Source organism: Leucoraja erinacea, chromosome 29, assembly GCF_028641065.1.
Source record: "Leucoraja erinacea ecotype New England chromosome 29, Leri_hhj_1, whole genome shotgun sequence".
Classification (NCBI taxonomy): Eukaryota; Metazoa; Chordata; class Chondrichthyes; order Rajiformes; family Rajidae; genus Leucoraja; species Leucoraja erinaceus.
The window spans coordinates 8,231,991-8,250,561 of record NC_073405.1 but is presented as its reverse complement, the minus strand read 5'-3'; the positions used below and the strand labels follow the sequence as shown (position 1 = coordinate 8,250,561).

Genomic DNA, 18,571 nt, shown 5'->3' with positions numbered 1-18,571 from the left:
CCACCATTTAGAGAGATACAGCATGGAAACAGGTCCTGGGCGAACCATTCAAACTAATTCTATGTTATCCTGCTATCACATCCACTCCCAACACACTAGGAACAATTTACACAGAGCAATTAACCTACGAGCCTGCACTCCTTTGAGATATGGGAGGAAACCAGAGCACCAGGAGGCGAACGTGCAAACTCCACACAGACAACACCCGATCTAATCCGGGTCTCTGGCACTGTGTGGCAGCAGCTCTTCCAGCTGTGCTACAGTGCCACCCTTATTTATTGTTTCTGACCCACCCCAATAAAACTAATTCTTGCAACACCAAAGGCAAACGCTAACCCTTTAAATGGATAATCTGTAATAAGAGCAGGAAATGCACGTCTGGGATCATCTGTGAAGAGGAAAATAGTGAGTGTTTCAGATTGCTGACCTTTCCCCAGGACTGAATCAATAACCTGCTATTTATCTTTGAGCACTAATAAATATTCAATTAATGAAATGACATTACAGGATAGTTGTGTAGAACAGTTTAGCATTTATTAAAAATTCTCATCATCTTTGGGTCATTGGGTCATACCTTGACTTGCAGTTAGATTGGAATTCAAGACCCACTCTGGAGATTTAAGCTAAAGATGCTGGCTAGTCACCGCCAAAATGGCATCGCACCACGCACAAGGGACTATACATGAGGATCAAATCACTGCAATTCACCTTCTTTGGGGAAAATAGACAGAGATAATCAAAAGTCAGTTCAACTGGTTCTCATTGCCTGATCCAGCCTTGCATAGAAACATAGAAACATAGAAAATAGGTGCAGGAGTAGGCCATTCGGTCCTTCGAGCCTGCACCGCCATTCAATATGATCATGGCTGATCAACCAACTCGGTATCCTGTACCTGCCTTCTCTCCATACCCCCTGATCCCTTTAGCCACAAGGGCCACATCTAACTCCCTCTTAAATATAGCCAATGAACTGGCCTCAACTACCTTCTGCGGCAGAGAATTCCAGAGATTCACCACTCTCTGTGTGAAAAAAAGCTTTCCTCATCTCGGTCCTAAAAGATTTCCCCCTTATACTTAAACTGTGACCCCTTGTTCTGGACTTCCCCAACATCGGGAACAATCTTCCAGCATCTAGCCTGTCCAACCCCTTAAGAATTTTGTAAGTTTCTATAAGACCCCCCCTCATTCTTCTAAATTCTAGCGAGTACAAACCGAGTCTATCCAGTCTTTCTTCATATGAAAGTCCTGACATCCCAGGAATCAGTCTGGTGAACCTTCTCCGTACTCCCTCTATGGCAAGAATGTCTTTCCTCAGATTAGGGGAACAAAACTGTACGCAATACACCAAGTGTGGTCTCACCAAGACCCTGTACAACTGCAGTAGAACCTCCCTGCTCCAATACTCAAATCCTTTTGCTATGAATGCTAACATACCATTCGCCTTCTTCACTGCCTGCTGCACCTGCATGCCTACTTTTAATGACTGGTGTACCATGACACCCAGGTCTCATTGCATCTCCCCCTTTCCTAATTGGCCACCATTCAGATAATAATCTACTTTCCTGTTTTTGCCATCAAAGTGGATAACCTCACATTTATCCACATTATACTGCATCTGCCATGCATTTGCCCACTCACCCAGCCTATCCAAGTCACCTTGCAGCCTCCTAGCATCCTCCTCACAGCTAACACTGCCCCCCAGCTTCGTGTCATCCGCAAACTTGGAGATGTTGCATTCAATTCCCTCGTCCAAATCATTAATATATATCGTAAATAGCTGGGGTCCCAGAACTGAGCCTTGGGTACCCCACTAGTCATTGCCTGCCATTGTGAAAAGGACCCGTTTACTCCTACTCTTTGCTTCCTGTCTGCCAGCCAGTTCTCTATCCACATCAATACTGAACCCCCAATACCGTGTGCTTTAAGTTTGTATACTAATCTCTTATGTGGGACCTTGTCAAAAGCCTTCTGAAAGTCCAGATATAACACATCCACTGGTTCTCCCTTATCCACTCTACTAGTTACATCCTCGAAAAATTCTATGAGATTCGTCAGACATGATTTACCTTTCATAAATCCATGCTGACTTTGTCCAATGATTTCACCACTTTCCAAATGTGCTGCTATCCCATCTTTAATAACCGATTCTAGCAGTTTCCCCACTACTGACATTAGACTAACTGGTCTGTAATTCCCCGTTTTCTCTCTCCCTCCCTTTTTAAAAATCCATATTTCTCTCCACCAGGTTCATGTGTTCATGGTGTATGTTCTCAAAACCACACAATTGGATTCCTGTTTGTAAACTTTGAGTATTTTTTAAGGCATTCTGTCATTTGCGAGAAATGGTGATCTCATCTCATTTATTTGGCAGAAAGAATGGAATTTCACAAATGTTATATTTTACCCTCTAATTCTTATAGTCGTATACAAAATCTACTGAAAATTTCAGCTATTTATTAATGATTTATTGATATTTCATAATTACACTATAATCAAGAAAGGTTAAATTAAACTTTTCTTATCTGACTGGTCAGGTCAGTCGGGGGGAGATCCCCTACCACCACATATACCATGTAATCCCGTGCTACCTGCTCCATGGTCGGATAGTCGGCGACTAAACCGTCTCCCCCACCTGGTTTGCCAGGTGAGGAGGGGGTCTGTGGACCCCCAGCAAGACCAAAAACAAGATCTGCCAAAGGGGCGGATGAGCTTCTAGCGAGCCAACAGCCATCCACACTTCAGTAGAAGTTGCGATCACTGTCGTACATAGCATTGTAAGGAATGATGATAACACACACACACACACCAAAATCCAAGACTTCCAGCGGGGGAAGTCCGCAGGAACTGGAGGATGGAGATGTGTGGTGCGTCCGTCACCGTTCCCGTCGGAAGCCAGCACCACTGCGTCGCTAATGTTTTCAACGATGATGAATGCATGAATTAATTACCCTGTCACTGAGTCCAGAGTTTGAAGATGTGTCTCAACCCGAAACATCATCTATCTATGTTCTCCAGAGATGCTGCCTGACCTACTCCAAAGTTACTCCATCACTTAGTGCCCTACTGGGTCCAGCAATTGATTTTAAAATTGTAAATGTTGTTTAGATAGTACTCAGAGCAAAGTGCAGATGTTCAGGCAAACAGATGGACATAGATGCTCGACATGAGCCATGCCCCACCCCTGATCCTTCTGACCTTTTTTATGTCTATTAATTTTCCACTTAGAAGCATTTCTGCTGTTTACCCCTAATTATAATCAGGGATTAATATTTATCAATTTTAATCACGCCTTGATCATTTCTCCAATGTCTTGCATACTCAAAAGGTGCTGTGACTTCATTCGCCAATGAGAAGAGAGTGGGAGTACAGCTATTTATACAAAGGTTTTGAGCATTTCTGTCACACTCCAAGTCTTGCACACACACACACACACACACACACACACACCACACACACACCAGATGTCACACTTCATATAAAGCAGCCAAATCACTATCAACCAACCAGAAGAGTGTTATTTCTTGCTGCTTCTCCTTTGCTGCTGAGGTAACTAAGGTGCAGAGATAACCAAGTGAGTAGCTGCCACCTGTCAGTCTAGACAGCCTAACAGCAACCACAAAAGTTGCCAGTCCTCTCCTTGAAGGTAATACTTGCATTGATTTCTCACTTACAAGGAATGATTGAGCAGGGGCATTATGTTGTGTATATTGGGCGGCACAGTGGCGCAGCGGGTAGAACTACTGCCTCGCCAGAGACCCAGGCTGGATCCTCACTATGGGTGCTGTCTGCGTAACGTTTGTACATCATTCTCCCTGTGACCATGTGGGTTCCCTCCAGTTTCCTTTCAGATCCCAAATGTATAGGTTTCTTCTTCTTCTTGCGTATGGTATGCACAGCCTAAAGTTGTAGGACAACTTGTTCTATTTGATCTTATTTGATTGTGCACGCCAGGTTGATTGCATTGGTTGAAACAGGGCGGACCACGTGAAGGTTGCGATGTCCCACCCCATGTACAGGTTGATTGGCTTCTGTAGGGAGTGGATGAGAAAGTGGGATGACATACAACTAGTGTGAACGGGTGATCGATGGTTGTCGTGCTGAAGGGTCTGGTTCCATGCTGTAGAGTATCTCTAAATTAAACTAAGTTGCCTTAGCAAGCCCCCTTCCTCCTGTCCCAATTCCAACCTTGACACCATGCTTAGCTATACAATTACCAAACACACTGGGCCCACAGCACAGCAATCCAATGTGTGCATCCACCGTCACATTTTCAAGACATCTAAGAATGATAAATCAATGTAAGATCACTGACCTGAGATATTTGATCTGTTTCTCCATCCTCTGCTGCTGTCAGTTGTGTCCGATTCTCTCCCACATTTTCTGCCTTTATTTCACATTTTCAGTAACTTCACGTTGTATTTTTGAGTACTGGCCAATACATTGTTCCTTGCCAACATCACCTGCTAGAGTGCAGTGGAGAACTGATGGGAAAGGAGGTGATAAAATAACCTTGAAGCAAGTAAAGAAAAGTTGGATTTAAAAAATATACTGATCGAGCAGCCAAAATTAATATTAATATATATATATGGAGTTTAGGAAGGAACTGCAGATGCTGGAAAATCGAAGGTACACAAAAATGCTGGAGAAACTCAGCGGGTGCCGCAGCATCTGTGGAGCGAAGGAAATAGGCAACGTGTGTACCCTATATATATATATATATGTATGGAAATATGCAAATGGGTATATATATATATATATATATGTACTAGACCATGTGCAGACCCGTTGGGTCTGTTCCCCCAACGTGTGGTTGTGGGGGGGAGGCGACACACACACTAACCACCCCCCCCCCTCCCGCACTCACGCTAATGGAGGGGAGGAGGGGGGAGGGAGGGGGGGGGAGGAGGAGGGGGAGAGAGGGGGGGGGGGGGGGGAGAGGGGGGGGGGGGGGGGGGGGGTGGGGGGGAGGGGTGGAGGAGGGAGAGGGGGAGGGGAGGGGGGAGGAGGATAGGGGGGGAGGAGGGGGGGAGGAGGAGGAGAGGGGGGGAGGAGGAGAGGGGGGAGGAGGAGAGGGGGGGTAGAGGAGAGGGGGGAGGAGGGAGGGGGGGGAGGAGAGGGGGGGGGAGGAGAGGGGGGGAGGGGGCGAGGGGGGGAGGGGGGGGGGGGGGAGGGGGGGGGAGAGAGAGTGCCTTTTTACTTCAACCCAAACAAACAACTATTTGCAGGCAGTGCTTTTTTACCTCTAACCATATTTTCATTTTCAAACCAAATTAAGGGTACTCACAGTGCTGTAGACATTTGTCAGTGTCATTCAAAGCTCTGATTGAGGCACACCACTTGCAGAGACTGATTGAGGCACACCACTTCCTGGATTTATAGTCGCTCCCACTCCCTCCAGCAGGGGTAGCAGAGAGAATGGGGAATGTTGTAAAAACATTAATATCTCTGTCAATTTTCATCGACGGGAAAAATCCTCGCACACATGCGGCGGAGGGGGGCTCTGAGCGAGGTGGCCAAAAATGACGGCTGTAGGTGGCGGCGTACTCTCGGAAACCGCAGCACAGAAAGCCGAAACCGGTCAAGAACAGAGTTTTAGTAATATAGATATATATATATATATATATATATATATATACATTTGTTGCAACTGGACTCTGCTGGTAATGCAGACGTGGATTACGCTTGACTGTGCAGAAACCTTCCACAGATACTGCCTGACCTACTGAGTTCTTCCAGTACTATGTGTTTTCTTGCTTATACCTTGAACCGACGGACTACTTGCCAGCCCACCTTTGCAAGCAGTTACAAATGGTCCACTTCTGTGTTTTCCGGAGTCTCACACACTGTGGCAGGAGGTCGTGTGGCTTTGAAGAACAAAACCAAACTATAGATGCTGAAAATCCATAATAAAAACAGAATGTGCTGGAAGTACTCCGTCAGGCAGCTTCTGAGGAGATGAAACGAGTAGAGGAACCTCTGAGGTGAGGAGAGGAGGTGGGGTACCGGGTGAGTTCATAGTTCAGCTCACTGATACTCTTTGTACAGCTGATGCTTGACCTGCCGAATATCTCTGGCATATTCGAGCCATTTCTGCGGGTTTCTTCGGGTGCTCCGATTTCCCACCACACTCGGAATACGTACAGGTTTTTAAGTCAATGCTTGTAAAACTGTCCATAGTGTGCGGAGGTTAGTCGGCGCTGACTCGATGGGCCGAAGGGTCTGTTTCCGCGCAGTTTCTTTAAAATACTAGCAGTAAAGTCCGATGAAGGGTCCCGACCCGAAAAGTCACCTACCCATGTTCTCCAGAGATTGGACTGGATAGCATTCAACAAATAGCTGTTCACTGTACACATAAGAATTATAAACTAAACTAAAGATGTTACCTGACCTGACCCCCGCTGAGCTACTCCTGCACTCTGTGTCTTATTCATGTAAACCAGTATCTGCAGTTCCTTGTTTCAACTTTGTAGAAATAAATTTTGAGGACATTTGTTAAAATCGGAACATTAGATGTGTAGTGTTATTGGTCACGTTATTAATTATTCCATTCAATATTTCCAGTAATGTCCAGTAATTAATCTTTGTGAACTATCTACATTTACCACGTTTCCAACTTCTAGACTTTGGGTCGCAGACATTGTCTTTGCTGCGCCCACAATTACTCAAGGCATTTTGTCGCCTTCATTTAGAGCGGCTTAAACACAATGTGTGAATCAATTGGTTTTGAAATTATAATAAAGTCCCGCCACCCCCCTGATGCATGTTTGTAGCGGTTTGTCAAATGACTTGGACCCAGCATTAGATTACACCCCATGCAGCCAGCCACCCGTTCGTTCTAAATATAATTTCGGAATCGCTTGATGAACTCTTGCAGTCCAAGTGTTTTTCAACAAAGCGTCCAAGACTCCGCACTCGTCCCTTCCACTTCTGGCGCCGCTCTTGGATCTACAAGAGGTAATTCTATTTGCAACTGACGAAAGTAATCAGAGGAGGGTCATAAAAAAAAGGCGATAGATTCATTTCCAGCGCCACTTTAAGGAGATGGATCTCGGTTGTGTTAAATTAAGCGATGCATGTTTTTTTTTTAACTAAGAAGAACCCTTGTTTTAGTAGAGATTGAAACGTGAAACAGAGTTGACGCGATGTGGAAGCATTACAAGCTATCATTTCTAAGCGCAATCTAAACCGATATTAATAATGTATTTGGGGGGGTGTAGGGTTGGTGAGGCCGGAGCTCGGCGGTTCAGGATTTTCTCCGTTGGGGAAATATACCGTCTGGGGAGTAACGCGAGTTAAATGATAATGCATTTGGAGGGATGTTGTAGGGGTGGAAAAGTCATTCATTCGGTAAGGAGAGGCTGGGGAAGTTGAAACGTTGAATGAGAAGCGTGTAATGAGTTTTTAAAACGAGGAGCCGGAGATGAATGAGATGTACCACTAACTGGTCGAAGCTGATTTTTTTTTAAAGCGCATTTCCCGAGCATTGGATGTGGAGATTGAATCAATTTTAAAAAGAAATGCGGTCTGTCCGAGCTGCCCCCCCCCCCCCCCCCCCCCCCCCCCCCCCCCCCTCGCTCTCTCTCTCTCTCTCTCTCTCTCTCTGGGCCCTGCCAGTCTTTTCTTTTATTTTCCGGAATGGGCACCTTATCTACCGCAGTCCCCCTTGTGAAGGCGGAACAGGGACCGGGGTGAGAGAGGGAGGGGATGGGAAGGGGGAAGAGAAAGAAATTCAGTCAAATATCTTATTCTCACAGGATAAAGCTCAGCAACCGATGGCAAGTCAAGGATCCGTGTCAAACGGAATGATATCCATGGTGATTTGGGGAGGTTCGAAGGGGGAATGATTCCACGAGAGAGATTTTGGTCCCTTTGCTTCAGGAGGCAACAATGAGAATTTCAGCACATTGTATGGATGCAGTGTTACTATTGCAATGTCGATTACTATTTACATACAAGGATAGAGGGCAGGTTAACTAAATGCAACGCTCCGGTTAAGTGTGCGTGTGTGGCTCTGTATGTCGTGTGTGTGTCGTGTGTGTGTGTGTGTGTGACTGACTCTGTATCTGTGTAAATAAATAAATAACGCAAATACTTCGGGGGTTGGTGGAATATGCTGAGCCCGGGAGCTGTCCGCGGTGGTGGGGTGCTGAAACTGTGAGCCAGAATGTAAAAGGAGACACATCCGGACTCGGGAAACATCGCTACGCACAGTTCCAACACGCACTGAAGGTAAATGTGCTCTCGATGACGCGCGGGGCAGACAGATAGATAGAGAGATAGATACATGCTCCTGCATCCCGCGCTGCTGGCAATTTCCGAAACGCGTATGCAATGTGTTAACGAGTCTGAATTGTTCACACTCCGAGAGAGACACAGCCTAATCGCGCCCTGCAAAGGTAGGAATAAAACAGGGGAACGTATTACTGGGACCGATGCTCTGTGCCGATCTGATCAAAGATAGATAGATAGATAGATAGAGATAGATAGATAGATAGAGAGAGAGAGAGAGAGAGAGAGAGAGAGAGAGAGAGAAGAGAGAGAGAGAGAGAGAGAAAAGCCATTACATTGGGGGTGAAGTGAAGGTTGGATATTCAGTGTGTGTGTGTATGTGCACGTGAGTGGGGATATTAAGCGCTGTCAGATCGGAGTACATGTGTGTTGCTAGTGGATCTTGTCGGTGTTTCTTTGAGCAAGTAGTTAGCTATCGACCATGTGTACCACGGCGAGGGTGCAAACAGCGGCGATCCAGCCCGAACCTGTGCAGTTTCGAGCTGTACGTGTAAGGGGTCGGGGATAAGTGCCAGGAACCACGGCGTGCACGTGTGAGGCGGTGTAAGCGTGCAAAGGGGATCCGTGTGTGAAACTGGAAGCTGCGAGTCACCAATTTATCCGCAAACGTGGAGGCTGCAAATAAATTCACATTCACCTGTCAGTTTCCTTCTAAGAAAAAAGTTTCGCTGATATGGCAATAACGGGGCGATCATTTGGTTCGACACAAACCATAACAAGACACCATCCATTTTTAAAAACCGTATTATAAAATATAATAAATGCGTATAAAAATAATTAATTGCACCGCGTTTTAGTCCCAGTGTAGGGACCCTGGACACGGGCTGTTTGTGTGTTTGTGATCCAATCCGTCCCGATGAATAATCATATCCACTCAGGGGGTTTCAACATTTTAAATGTATTTGAACCAAGGTTTTTTTTATTTAAAGGCATTTGAATCAAATGCCACCGATTTACCGAATGAATCAGAACCCCGCATCGTTCCCCTCGCCCAGAGTCTTCATACAAACGGGGATTTGAGGAGACGACTGTGGTGATTGGGATACAATTTATCAACATGCACTCACTACCAACCAGTCTAAACCAGCGACCGACGAGATATTTATTTCTTGCGCATTTGCTTTCTTGAGAAGTTCCAGCTGATGAAACAAACTGCCCTTTGTGTTCCTGGGCGATTGCGGGTTGGGTTGGGAAGATCTCAGCTTTAATAAAAACGTCCACGATGTTAGCGCCAGCGGGGATATATACACTGGGGGGGAATTCCTGGCAATGTTTGCAACTTAAAAGCGTGGGCACGTTGCCGTGGATTCCAGCATCAGTGCCGTGCATTAACGTAGGGACAGTGCTTGAGAGAGACAGTGATACTCTCTGTGTGACAATGACCTTTGAACGGTCAGAACTATTTCCTTCACGGCAGCGTTGTTCACAGCAGCCCATTGCCACCATGCGCGGTGCAAACATAGACACATAGAAAATAGGTGCAGGAGTAGGCCATTCGGCCCTTCGAGCCTGCACCGCCATTCAATATGATCATGGCTGATCATCCAACTCAGTATCCTGTACCTGCCTTCTCTCCATACCCCCTGATCTCTTTAGCCACAAGGGCCACATCTAACTCCCTCTTAAATATAGCCAATGAACTGGCCTCAACTATCTTCTGTGGCAGATAATTCCACAGATTCACCACTCTCTGTTATGAAAAATGTTTTTCTCATCTCGGTCCTAAAAGACTTCCCCCTTATCCTTAAACTGTGACCCCGTGTTCTGGACTTCCCCAACATCGGGAACAATCTTCCTGCTTCTAGCCTGTCCAACCCCTTAAGAATTTTTCTACTGCCGATGGAAGGAGTTAAACCTAAATTAAGAACATTCAAACGATGCCCACCAATTGGAAATATTGCTACCCAAACGCTAAATGCCCAAAAGTGTAGAAAAACAATTAGTTCAGAATATTTTAATTTTACCTCCATTTATTTGCCTGTATCTTCATGTTTTGTTTTGTCCATGTAAGTGGCCTGGAATGAATTTCTTTGTGAATGGGTTTTTATAAATGCAGGTTGTTATTGTTGGACAGGGGCGGTGGGTTGGATAGGTTGAGGGAGTGGGATGTTCTGAAGGCATTCAACTAATCAGTTTCGTCCCCTCTATTATCAGGATTCTGAACGACCTTCCATAAGCTAAGGTACTGTCCGATTCACGATCCCATCAGTCCCATTGGACTCTGTCAATGGAACTGATGCACTACAATGATGAGAACTATATTCTGCACTCTGTATTTTTCATTTTGCTCTGCCTATTGAACTGGAGTTTGACTTGATTGTATTTATATAGAGTATTATCTGATCTGATTGGATAGCATGCAAAAACAAAACTTCCCATGTACCTCAGTACAGGTGACAATAATAAGCCTGAACTTAAACAATGGGAATATGTTCGCAGTTTTACCAAGATTTGATGTAGTTGTGCTCAGCAAGGTAAGGAATATCAGTTGGAGTGTAAATATTAGCACGGTGCCTGCCCTGGGGAGGGGACAGTTTCTACATTAAGTTTTCAGTCAGAACATCAAGCAATCTAACATCAAATGTAACCCAATCAGACCCCTAGTAAAGTATCTTTAACAGCTTTAAAAGTATCCTCCTCTTAAGATCTTTTGGGAAACATCAGCCACCCGCCTTCCTTGGCTGAGCAGGTTTGCTCATTTACATCCATCTAGTCCAGTGGTTCTTAACCTTTTTGGCACCAGTACGAGCACACGCGAATTAAATACTGTATGTGGTACGTACCAGTTAGGTTCCTAAACATGGGCTCAACAAATTGATATGTTATTTGTGTTCCCTTCATGACCCCCGGCAAAGCCCCAAACGACCCCCATAGGGGGGTCATGACCCCCAGGTTAAGAACCACTGATCTAGTCTTTGTGCGACAAGGCCTTTCTGAATTGAAATGCAAGTGTCTAATTTTGTAATGATAGAAATATTCTAATTTTGTGAGCATGGGCTCTCTACTGTACACCATAGAAATTGAGTCTATATCGCTTGGATGGATGAACAGCAAGTTGGCCAATTAAACAATAAAATCTCTTGAAAGCATTTCACGATTTAAGATTGGGTAGTGTTGGAGCCAAGGCCTGTTATCTTGAGGTAAGTAATTTTCTATAACAATAAGCTTTGTATATATGAATGTCCACATGTGCACTAGAGGCTGAGGGCAGATCTGATACAAGTATGTAAAATTATGAAAGGCATAGATAGGATAGACAATCAGAACCCTTTTCCCAGGTTTTCGGGATGAAACGTCGCCTATTTCCTTCGCTCCATAGATGCTGCTGCTCCCGCTGAGTTTCTCCAGCCTTTTTTGTGTACCTTCGATTTTCCAGCATCTGCAGTTCCTTCTCAAACCCTTTTCCCAGGGTGGAAATGTTAAAGATGAGAGAGGGTGTGGCTTTCAGGTGAGAGGGACAAAGTTTGAATGCGATGCGTGGGGCGAGTTTTGTACCCAGAAGGTACTAGTTGCCTGTAACTTGTTGCCAGGGGTGGTGGTGGAGGCAGATATGATTGTGGTGTTTAGGAGGCTTTTATATAGGCACATGGATATGCTAGGAATGAACGGATATGGATCATGTGCAGACAATTAGTTTATTATGGCATTATGTTTGATACAGACATTGTGGATCGAGGGGCCATTTCATGTGCTGTATATTCTACGCACATGGTACTAATAGCGGGCTCTGTCAGATCATTCATGTTACCATCTCTTGACTGCATGGTTATACTTGTTTTTTTAATATACTATTAATAACACATAACCGAACTTGCAGACCCAGGTCAGCCTGGATGATTTTGAGAGTTCATGTTTCAATATAGTTTCTGGTCTGGTCCATGTCAACACAGATCACTATAGATAATGGGTAAAAACTGCAAATGCTGGAAACCTGAAATAAAACCAGAAAATGCTGGAAACTCAGCAGGTTTGAGCTCCTTATATCAACCGCTGTCACCTGTTAGCGCTGGGTGTGATGGATGTGATTTATTACATGGTTCAGCTTCTCTGCATTTGATTCAGTTACTTTTCATCGTTGAGATTTGTTAAGCACATACCATTCCTTCTGCAAATGCTGGAATCATGAAATGTTACAGTAATACCGTACAGAAATGCAATTTCTTAACAGCATGGAGGAATCTGTTGGATGTAATGGTGAAATGTCATTTAAAGAACTTCCCTCGGCAGCAGTTAGAATATGAGCCTTCGCGCTAATGATAAAATTCCTATATAATTGGGTTTCTCGAAGACCATAATTTCACATTCAAATTTCAGCTTAAAATGTACACTAACTGTATATGCACTTCAAATGAATACGCAGGGAATGGAGGTGTATGGACCATGTGAAGGCAAATTATTAGATTCATTTATCTTGACATCATGTTCGGCACAGACATTGTGGGCCAAAGGGCCCATTCCTGTGCAGTCCCCTTCAATGCACTATGAATGACTATAACTGCTAAAGCACCTTCCTAATCTCATCATCTTTATTGGCCTATTGAATGCAACCATACGAAATCCCTTGCCAGCATTTCACACAGAAAGTACTGTCTAATCATTGGCATTTGAATGATCTCGCTTTACAGTTCCTGCCAATGAATGTTGCATCAGTGACAAGCCATCAGCTAAAGATCCAGCTGTCATAGTGCAATGTCAGCTTATGTTTTGACTCGATTCAGAACTATTTTACTTTGCATTCTAAATTATATTTCTGATACAGAAGTATACAGTGTTGTATCGTTTTGACATCCATGTCACAACTGAGGTGTTGTTCAAAGAATTAGCCAAGATTTTTTTCTTGTTACAATGTGCCAAGATTTCCTTCAACCATGATTAGAATGAGATGAGGAAAGAAAAAAAAATAATCTTTAAGTAAAAGAAGATTTAGGTCCCAATGTATTTACTTTACTTAGTTTTAAAAAAAAAAACTAAAGATTTCATATGGAAGCACACTGACAATTCTGTTTATTTATATTCATGAATGGATGTGGGCTTTTCAGGCTGAGGTAGAATTTAATTGCCCATCCCTAATTGCCCTCTAGTAGGTGCTAGTGAGCTGCCTTCTTGAACTGGTGTTGGTGTTGGTTTATTATGGCCACGTGTACTGAGGTACAGCGACAATCTTTGTTACGTGCACCATCCTGTCAAATCCTTCCATACATGAGTACAATCGTGCATGGTACAAGAGAGTGCAGAATATAGTGCTACAGTGAAAGTGCACATAAAAAAATAAAAAGTGCAAGGGCCACAATATGGTAGGTTGGGCAATTGGGGACTAGACCCTTAGTTTATGGGAGGTCTGTTCAGTAGTCTGGAAGCAGCAGGGAAGAAGTTGTTCCTGAACGTGGTGGTACGTGGTTTCAAGCTTTCATATCTTCTGCCCGACAGGAGAGGAGAGAAGAGGGGATGACCAGTATGTAAATATTGCAGTCTGTGATGCATGGGTATACACACAGTGCTGTTAGGGAGAGAGTGAGGGAGACAGTCCCAAATTTTTGACCCAGCGATGGTGAAGGAACAGAGAGATATTTCCAAGGATAGGAAGGTGCATAGCTCAGAGGGAAATTTTCATGTGCTGGTTTTCTCCTGCATTCGCTGGCCTTGTCCTTCTAGCTGGCAGAGGTCATGGGTTTGAAAGATGCCGTCTAAGGAGTCTTGGTGAGATAGTGCAGTACACTCTTTAGATGGTACAAACTACTGCTAGTGTGTGTAGGTGATGGTGTGAGTGGGTGAATGGTTGTGGAAGGGGTGGCTATCAAGCAGACTGTTATGTCCTGTACGGTGCCGAGCTACTTGATTGTGTTGAAGCTGCACTCATTCAGGTAAGTGGAGAGAATTCCATCACATTCCAGACTGGAGCCTTGTAGATGGAAGCCAAGTATCCTGTCATAAAATCATTATGCCAGTGTATGTCCTGAGTGCAACCTTGGAGAGGTCAGGATGACGGCAAATGCTGAGAATGCAATTTAGGGAGTAGATTAGTTATTATGTAAAATAAGCTGAGTGGACTTCTACCCAGGAGAGTAGTCATATGTTATTACATTGGTCCCAGATAGAACAATGAAATTCTTACTTGCAACAGCACAACAGAAGATGTAAACACAGTACTCTGTAAACAATATAATGAAAGGAAATAAAGTTCTAAATGTATAGAAACATAGAAACATAGAAAATAGGTGCAGTAGGAGGCCATTCAGCCCTTTGAGCCACCATTCATTGTGATCATCTGATCGTCCAACCCGTGCCTGCCTTCTCCCCATATTCCTTGATTCCACTAGCCATTAGAGCTCTATCTAACTCTCTCTTAAATCCATCCGGTGACTTGGCCTCCACTGCCCTCTGTGGCAGGGAATTCCACAAATTCGCAACTCTCTGGGTGAAAATGTTTTTTCTCACCTCAGTCTTAAATGGCTTTCACTTTATTCTAACTATGCCCCCTGGTTCTATATATATATATATATATATATATATATATATATATATATATATAGAGAGAGAGAGAGAGAGATACACACACATATTTACACTTAAAAACAAACTCACAAACAATAATAGTGCAAAAAGACAAAACCTTTGCCCCTGTTTATGTAGTTCAGAGTTTATTTGGAGGCTGTAGTGTTTAATATAGACTGATATGGACAGTATTATAACATGGAGAGAGTTTAAATATAACATCTAATTCAATGTCCTATGGGAAATAGAATTTGGCTTTAGGTTAGAGACTAAGACAATCAGCTGTCCTTCATGGTACTATGAGTTTCCCAGAAAATAAATCATCTTGGAAGTTCAGGACAATCTGTTAATTAACACTGACTGCCCAAACTAAGACTGGTAGTTGTATTGTGGATTTTGGCCACTTTCACATAACCTGAATGTGATCCATTCTGAGACTCAGACACTGGGCTGTGAAAGGTTGGCAGAGTTCTGTCCCATTTGCTGGAAATTGTTTCGAATATCGAGAGAGGGCAAATCTGTTTCCTAAAGATTTTAATTGAGTTCAGGTCAGTTTATATGTGGTTCTCCAGCGAAGTCTATAAATGCATTTGACATTTTATTACATCTGCACATTTTCCATGAAGAATATAAAGATTTTCAAGTATGCATCCATTTCTTACTTGTGTTTAGATTTTCCTTTAGTTGCAGTTTCTGGTAAGCATTGTGTCTTGTAAAAGAAAGGCTTACCTTAATGTACAGCAAATGTGACCTCAGGACATTTCAAAGTCAACAGAGTACCTTTGATACCTACGCATTTTTCCATTGATACAATGCAGGGGTCAATATGCACATATCAAAATGATATGTACCAGCTAATCGGGTATTGGCCTGTTACTTGAGGAATACATATTGGTTGGAACACAGGGTTCAATTCCCGGAGGTGAGTACTAATGTTCCCAAGGATGTGTCCGGATTCAGGGTTTCAACTCAAAACGCCGACCATTCCTTTCCTTCTCCTTAGATGGTGCTCGATCTGCTGTGTACCTACTGCAGAGACCCAGGTTTGATCCTGACCATGGGTGCGACATGTTCTCCCTGTGACCACTTGGGTTTCTGCCGGATGCTCTGCTTTCCCCCCACATACTAAAGACGTGCAAGTTTGTAGATCAATTAGCCTCTGTAAAATTGCCCCTAGTGTGTGTGGCAAAGTGGGATTGTATAGAACTAGTATAAGTGGGTGAGTGATGATGGGTGTGGACTCGGTGAGTCGAAGGGCCCCTTTCCAAACTGTATTTTTCAATCAATCAAAATCCGTAATTGAAATTGGTCATTGATTGGATTATTGTTTTATCACTCTTTATCTGTAGGTAAGAAGATCTCGTTAGAAAATGCCCGAGCAGAGTAATGATTACAATGTCGTGGTGTTTGGGGCTGGGGGTGTTGGAAAAAGCTCCCTGGTGCTACGTTTTGTCAAAGGGACCTTTCGTGAAACCTACATTCCAACCATTGAAGACACCTACAGGCAGGTGATCAGCTGTGATAAGAGTGTCTGCACCCTCCAGATCACCGACACAACCGGCTCGCACCAGTTCCCGGCAATGCAGCGGCTCTCCATTTCCCGAGGTCACGCTTTCATCCTGGTCTACTCCATCTGCAGCCGCCAATCGCTGGAAGAGCTGAAACCCATCTATCAGCAGATCCTGCAGATCAAAGGCAACATCGAGACCATCCCCGTCATGTTGGTGGGGAACAAGTGCGACGAGACGGCCAAGGAAGTGGACAGCAAGGTTGGGGAAGCCTTGGCCACGGAGTGGAAGTGTGCTTTCATGGAGACCTCAGCCAAGATGAACCACAACGTCAAAGAGCTTTTCCAGGAACTGCTTAACTTGGAAAAGCGGAGATCCATGAGACTGAATATTGACGGGAAGAAGTCCAAACAGCAGAAGAGAACAGAGAAATTAAAGGGGAAATGCAGCATCATGTAGACTGCATTCTGTAGACAAACGGACAGCGTTGCTTATTTCAATTAGTCTATTAGGTCAGTAAATGTGGCACCATCCCCTGTTGCATATTCATTCAACATCCTGTCCTTTGTAAGCTGACTAAAGCATTATAACCTCCCTACATCACATTTACTTTCCTTCACCCATTGTACTTGCTAATTATTTAGAGAATTTAGGCAATAAAACCTCTTAAAAACATAATCAACAAAGAATATAATTTGATCCAAGGCAAAATTCATAACTAAAGCAGAAAATGTGCTTTAACCAGCTGCCACTGGAATCACCCCCTTAAAGTCCTTTGACTATCCATTCTCCCAGGTATTCTTCATGGCATTAAAGGTAAGATGGGGGTTTCCTGTATAATCCTTGTAGGTTTGATTAATTCATCTACTTTTAGTCTTATCCACCCCTGTATCATAATGTAATTTACTGAATGTATTCACTTTTTAAACTTATGTTATATCAAAAGCACATTCTCTATAATCGCTGTAGATTTTGTGGCCCGTGGCATAAATAGCCACAAAATGAGCATTCAATCAATAACTCTTGAATAGTCGGGCTGCACAGCTTTAGAAGTTTTCTAACTATATTCCGCCTCATTTAATTGTTATTGGTTACTTTTCATTTCAAATATTGTTGTGGTAACTAGGAGATACCAGGATAAACAATGATATTTTAGAAGCACAAATGGGAGCAAGTCAAGCAACATACAAAGCGTGTGTCAAATATTCACACAGATACGAAACATGGTATAAGTGCCTATAGAGAGGTGGGGGAGTTAAGAGAGTGTTAACAAGTTAAGCCACCACTATTTTGCACTGGACTCCCAGGTTGAATTTAGATTTCCTTTGTTTCAACATTAAAACTTTGTACAGTGCAGAATTACACCCCTGACATTTGAGGGTGTATTGTGAGTTTTTAAGAAGCAACTGCAGATGCTGGAAAATCCCAGGTGCACAAAAATGCTGGAGAAACTCAGCGGGTGCAGCAGCATCTATGGAGCGAAGGAAATAGGCAGCGTTTCGGGCCGAAACGTTGCCTATTTCCTTCGCTCCATAGATGCTGCTGCACTCGCTGAATTTCTCCAGCATTTTTGTGTACCTGAGGGGTATTATGAGTTGTTAGAACAGGCCTGCCCCAGCCTGCAGAGCACAATCAAGCTTTTTGAAAGATACCATTATTTGCTTGCTTATAAAATGGTTACAGTAAGCAAGAGATTAAGATTAAAAAAAGATGTATCATAATTTTATCTTGGATAAGACGCAAATTACTGTCCTGTATTTAAGATTACCCTCATCTTTTTTCTGAGCTAATTTAACAACAAGATCACAAAATTACAGATAGCTTACCTGCCCTGCATAATCTACTCCATTATAGAAAGTTTAATTTTTGCTGAATTCCCAGTACCCTAAACAGTACTGTTCTTGGAGGACTGTGACTATCACTGTATATATTTGTATTACACAAAGTACTTGACTTATACACATGCACAGTGCTGATGTAATTGAATTAATTGGTGTTTGTGCTGGATTATTATAATGTGTTTCATCTTAAATTTCCTTCCACTGGATGGAAGAGTTGATCATTTGGCTTCTTGATGGTGGTGTTTGGGTCACTGGATGTTCTCACACTGGGAATCGTACACGGGCAAGACACAAACACATAGTAACATTCTGATACCTCTCCCCACTCCATGGACTCAGCTACACGTTATGAGGGTGATTTGAAGCTATAGGACTGAAGGTAATATTGTGTTCAATGGATGAACTGTATTGAGATTCTCAAAGGTCCAGCACCCTTTATTG

General features: G+C 43.5%; 2 protein-coding genes across 4 annotated transcripts in view; one reads left to right on the top strand and one right to left on the bottom strand.

Moving 5' to 3' along the window:
- haus8 (HAUS augmin like complex subunit 8) overlaps positions 1-4,008 on the bottom strand; it is a 281,932-nt gene extending 277,924 nt beyond the window's left edge. The window contains exon 1 of the mRNA XM_055658524.1: positions 4,005-4,008. The gene's annotated coding sequence lies outside the window, so the exon portion shown is untranslated. The remainder of the gene's footprint in view (positions 1-4,004) is intronic.
- A 2,843-nt stretch (positions 4,009-6,851) lies between these two features.
- LOC129711112 (GTP-binding protein Di-Ras2-like) lies at positions 6,852-17,825 on the top strand. Of its 3 annotated transcripts, none has more exons than XM_055658517.1 (2): positions 6,852-6,954; positions 16,131-17,825. In XM_055658517.1, the coding sequence occupies exon 2, from the start codon at positions 16,152-16,154 to the stop codon at positions 16,746-16,748; it is 597 nt and encodes a 198-aa protein (XP_055514492.1). In that variant the 5' UTR covers positions 6,852-6,954; positions 16,131-16,151; the 3' UTR covers positions 16,749-17,825. The 3 variants fall into 3 exon arrangements, with proteins under 3 accessions (XP_055514492.1, XP_055514493.1, XP_055514494.1); XM_055658518.1 differs by lacking the exon at positions 6,852-6,954 and adding an exon at positions 8,109-8,229; XM_055658519.1 differs by lacking the exon at positions 6,852-6,954 and adding an exon at positions 8,277-8,396.
- Positions 17,826-18,571: the final 746 nt, after the last annotated feature.

Coding starts and splice junctions, on each gene's coding strand:
- LOC129711112 (XM_055658517.1), top strand. CDS start 16,152: ATGCCCGAGCAGAGTAATGATTACAATGTCGTGGTGTTTGGGGCTGGG.